At 39.6% G+C, this 3,477-nt stretch overlaps 1 protein-coding gene across 1 annotated transcript in view; it reads right to left on the bottom strand.

Moving 5' to 3' along the window:
* Positions 1-3,360: 3,360 nt before the first annotated feature.
* LOC105531889 (prohibitin-like) overlaps positions 3,361-3,477 on the bottom strand; it is a gene marked incomplete at its 3' end in the record, with an annotated part of 3,833 nt that continues 3,716 nt past the window's right edge. Inside the window, exon 3 of the mRNA XM_011969896.1 lies at positions 3,361-3,397. Coding sequence (XP_011825286.1) covers positions 3,361-3,397 — 37 coding nt within the window. The remainder of the gene's footprint in view (positions 3,398-3,477) is intronic.

The following is a 3,477-nucleotide window of genomic DNA, read 5'->3' as shown; positions in this document are numbered from 1 at the left end:
AACTGGAAAATTGGAGAATCTTAAGAAATACCCTCTCTGATTTTCTTGCCTCTTCTCTTTTTTTCATAGCTTCTTAATTCTTGTCTTTCCTTGAAGACAGTCTTTTTTCTTTCTCATCCCTAGGGTGGGGTTTGGCCAGTACTCTAGGGTTTACTTCTCTAGGTTCAAAATTTCTCATTAGCAGGAAAGAGACTTGAATTGCCTAACCTGAGACAAATGTCCTCCATCTCTTGCAGGGGAAGTGAGTAGAGGAAGCTGGGCCGTGTATAAAGCATTAGTGCCAGGGACCCACCTGTGTGAATGTCATGAGACAGGGGAATATAGGTCTCAAGAAAAGGAGAGCAGCTCACAAGCTGGGCATTCTGTCCCTCAAGCCCATCTCCAGAACTCCCAAACTCTGAGTTCAGAGCCACCTTCACTGCCCAGCAGCTCACACATTCCTGAAAAACAGCTTGGGATACCAGCAAATCACTGCATGTTTAGGTGACCTCCAGAAGAGGAATGGTGCTTGCGGTAATGGTAAGTTCCAGACACCCAACTTGGAAGACTTTACTATCCCTTTAAGCACATATCCTTTGAATGAATGGTGGTATTTGTAAAACCAAACTTCATGCATTTTTACTATTTCAATTACTTGTAAATCAAGACACACAAGCTTTTGTTTTCCTACTAAAATTCCTGAGATTTTGTCAATAAAACTGGGGTGCCTGAATATAATGTGCATGTGAGATTACAGTCCCCAAAGCTAATGGTCAGCAATTTGCCCCAGAATCAGCACCGCACCTGAGATTCAACACCTGAGATTCAACATGTATGTGTCATGTGATGGGGCACTCAGTTTGGGCTTTTCGCTTTTGTAGCTTTACCTATTTAAAAAAAAAAAAAAAAAAAAAAAAAACAACTGTGACAGACATAGGGCCAAAATTGGCCATTTTAAATAGTCAAGGTAAAAACTGTCTACTTTTAATGTATGGCATATTTTGACACGACTTGTATTATTTCATTATTTGAAAAAGATGGTTTTCTGATATGCTTGATGGATTATTTTCATCATCGTTGAAACTTTTTTCAAGGATATTAAAATATCTGTAAAAACGTCAATGATGTTAGAATTATGTTGGGAAGAAACCAGCAGATATTCATTGTCTAGAAAGAATTTTTCTCACTGATCTGGTTCAACATGAAGGGTTTTCCCCAAGAGGAATGGCTAGAATGGAGCAGCTGCTGCCTTGGGTTGGCCAGAGGTTTTCACTGCATCTCACCTTCTTCTTTGTACTAGGGAAGTCTCTCAGTTGAAGAACTTTGCTCTGCACTTGGACCTTCATGACCTTGCTTAGGAAAGAAATTAGGAACTTTCTTGAGTCACACACAGTCCTAAATCCTAGGACAAGGATACTGGAAATCCTTGGTGTGGACATTTGCCCTTTGAGTAGGGGTCCTTCTACGGAAATTGGAGGTTGCACTAACAACTGCTTGAGGGTAGGAAAAAGAGGCAGGACCAAGATGGTCTGTAACATGGAAACTGTAGCCAAAGTAATCAAAATGGGAGGATGAAAAACAGAAGAAAAATGAACAGTGGTGTTCTGATGATGAGACTAGATTTGTGCAGCACATCTTGACCCTGTGGGGAAAAAAAAGGTAAAGCTAGATTTGAATAATACCTCAAAGACAGTTTCCTTTGCTGTGGTATCCACCTTGAGGGTTGAAGTGTTGTGGTCAATAGGTGCAATTTCTCAGCTACAACATGATATGAGGGAGCTGGGGGGCAGAGGATCGCATCGCCAGCTGACTACTTCAAAAGGAGCTTCACAGAGTGGGCTACTTTTATACTACTTTACTTTAGTGGGTTTTCTAGAACCCATTTTTCAGAGCTAAACTCATACTGATTGAACTCTAAGTCTAATACCTGAAACCAGAATACCTATTTATTTATTCACAGTGAGATAAAATGTCAGAAGCCCCACACACTCAGACCATTGGTCTAGGCGTTCTCTTCCTGTAGGTACATTAACTACCCAGGAAACCAAGCTGTAATTGCAAAGTAACTTGGTGAACATAGAATCAAAATACAAAGAATAAATTTGATGGGTTGAATGTTTAATAGCATCAGGCTGAAATTGCATAATGTATTCATCTCTACAAAAGGATTATTACACTTGACCTTGGACAGGTGCATACCCACACTTGCGCGTGCTCAACTCCTTTCCTCTTCTTTTCCAGAATGGTTTTAATCACTGTCACTCCTGTGATCTCCCTATCCTAGGCTTTCTTTGCTGATCAACATCCCTTCTGATTGATGTAGACTTTTTTTGACCTGTTATCAGTTTCAGTAATTTTTCTGTCTGACTTTATAGACAAGAGAAATATTCTCTTTTGCATAGAAAAAAAAATTAATTGCATGCTTGTTTTGTTTGTTTGTTTGAGAGACAGGGTCCTGCTCTGTCACCCAAGCTGGAGCATAGTGAAATGATCATGGCTCACAGCAGCTTCAACCTCCCTGGCTCAAGCAATCCTCCCACCTCAGCCTCCCAAATAACTGGAATTACAGTTGTGCATCACCATGCCTAGTTAATTTTTTGTTTGTTTGTTTGTTTGTTTGTTTTTGTAGAGATGAGATCCCACTATGTAGCCCAGGCTGGAGTCAAACTCCAAACTCCTGGGCTCAAGCAATCCTCCCACCTTGGCCTCCCAAAGTGCTGGGATTACAGGTGTGAGCCACCACACTCAGCCTACATGCTTGTTTTAAATGTTTAACTCTGAGACAACCGTCTTGTTTATTTTACTTCCAGATTGTTGGATGATGTCTTATTATGCCTATAGAAACTTGAAATGCTATCCATTTGTGCTACTTGGGCTTTTACAACCCTTGGTATTTTATCTTTCAGGCTTTCTAAGCTTAACACTGTATAGCCAAGAGTGAAAGAAAATTAGTATCACAGCACCAGCCTGTCCTGAGTCTTTGGGATGCAATATGCTCTGATGATCTCACAAGTTTATTTGTGAATCCCATCAGTTTTTCCTGTCGTTTCCAAGAGGTTAGTGGGATGACATACACAGGATAATTGAGTAAACTTCTACATAAACAGCATCTGCAATTGCAGATACAAGAATAAGTTCCATTATGGAAATATAATATGTAGGAGTGCTATACCAATAATTGGAAAGGTAAAGACTCAGGGCTTAAGAAAATCAAAAGAGAATAAAAGAATGAGATAGGAGTCCAGATGGCCTCAACATTCATGCATTCAGTTTTCAAACAACTAACATACTCATATGTGTGTGTTTGTGTAATACTATTTCCAAACTTGGATGTTCATATCTCAGGTGAAAAACGAGTGCTCAAAGTCACCTCCCAGCCAATTGCTCCATTTCAGCAGCCTCACTATATTTGTGTGCACTGTACTATTTATCCACTTACTCATTTTTTACACTTTTACCTATTATTTTATAAATAAAAGTAAACAAGAAATATTAAAC

The sequence above is a fragment of the Mandrillus leucophaeus genome, unplaced genomic scaffold (genome assembly GCF_000951045.1).
Source record: "Mandrillus leucophaeus isolate KB7577 unplaced genomic scaffold, Mleu.le_1.0 Scaffold92, whole genome shotgun sequence".
Taxonomy (NCBI): Eukaryota; Metazoa; Chordata; class Mammalia; order Primates; family Cercopithecidae; genus Mandrillus; species Mandrillus leucophaeus.
This window is presented reverse-complemented; position numbering and strand designations above follow the sequence as displayed.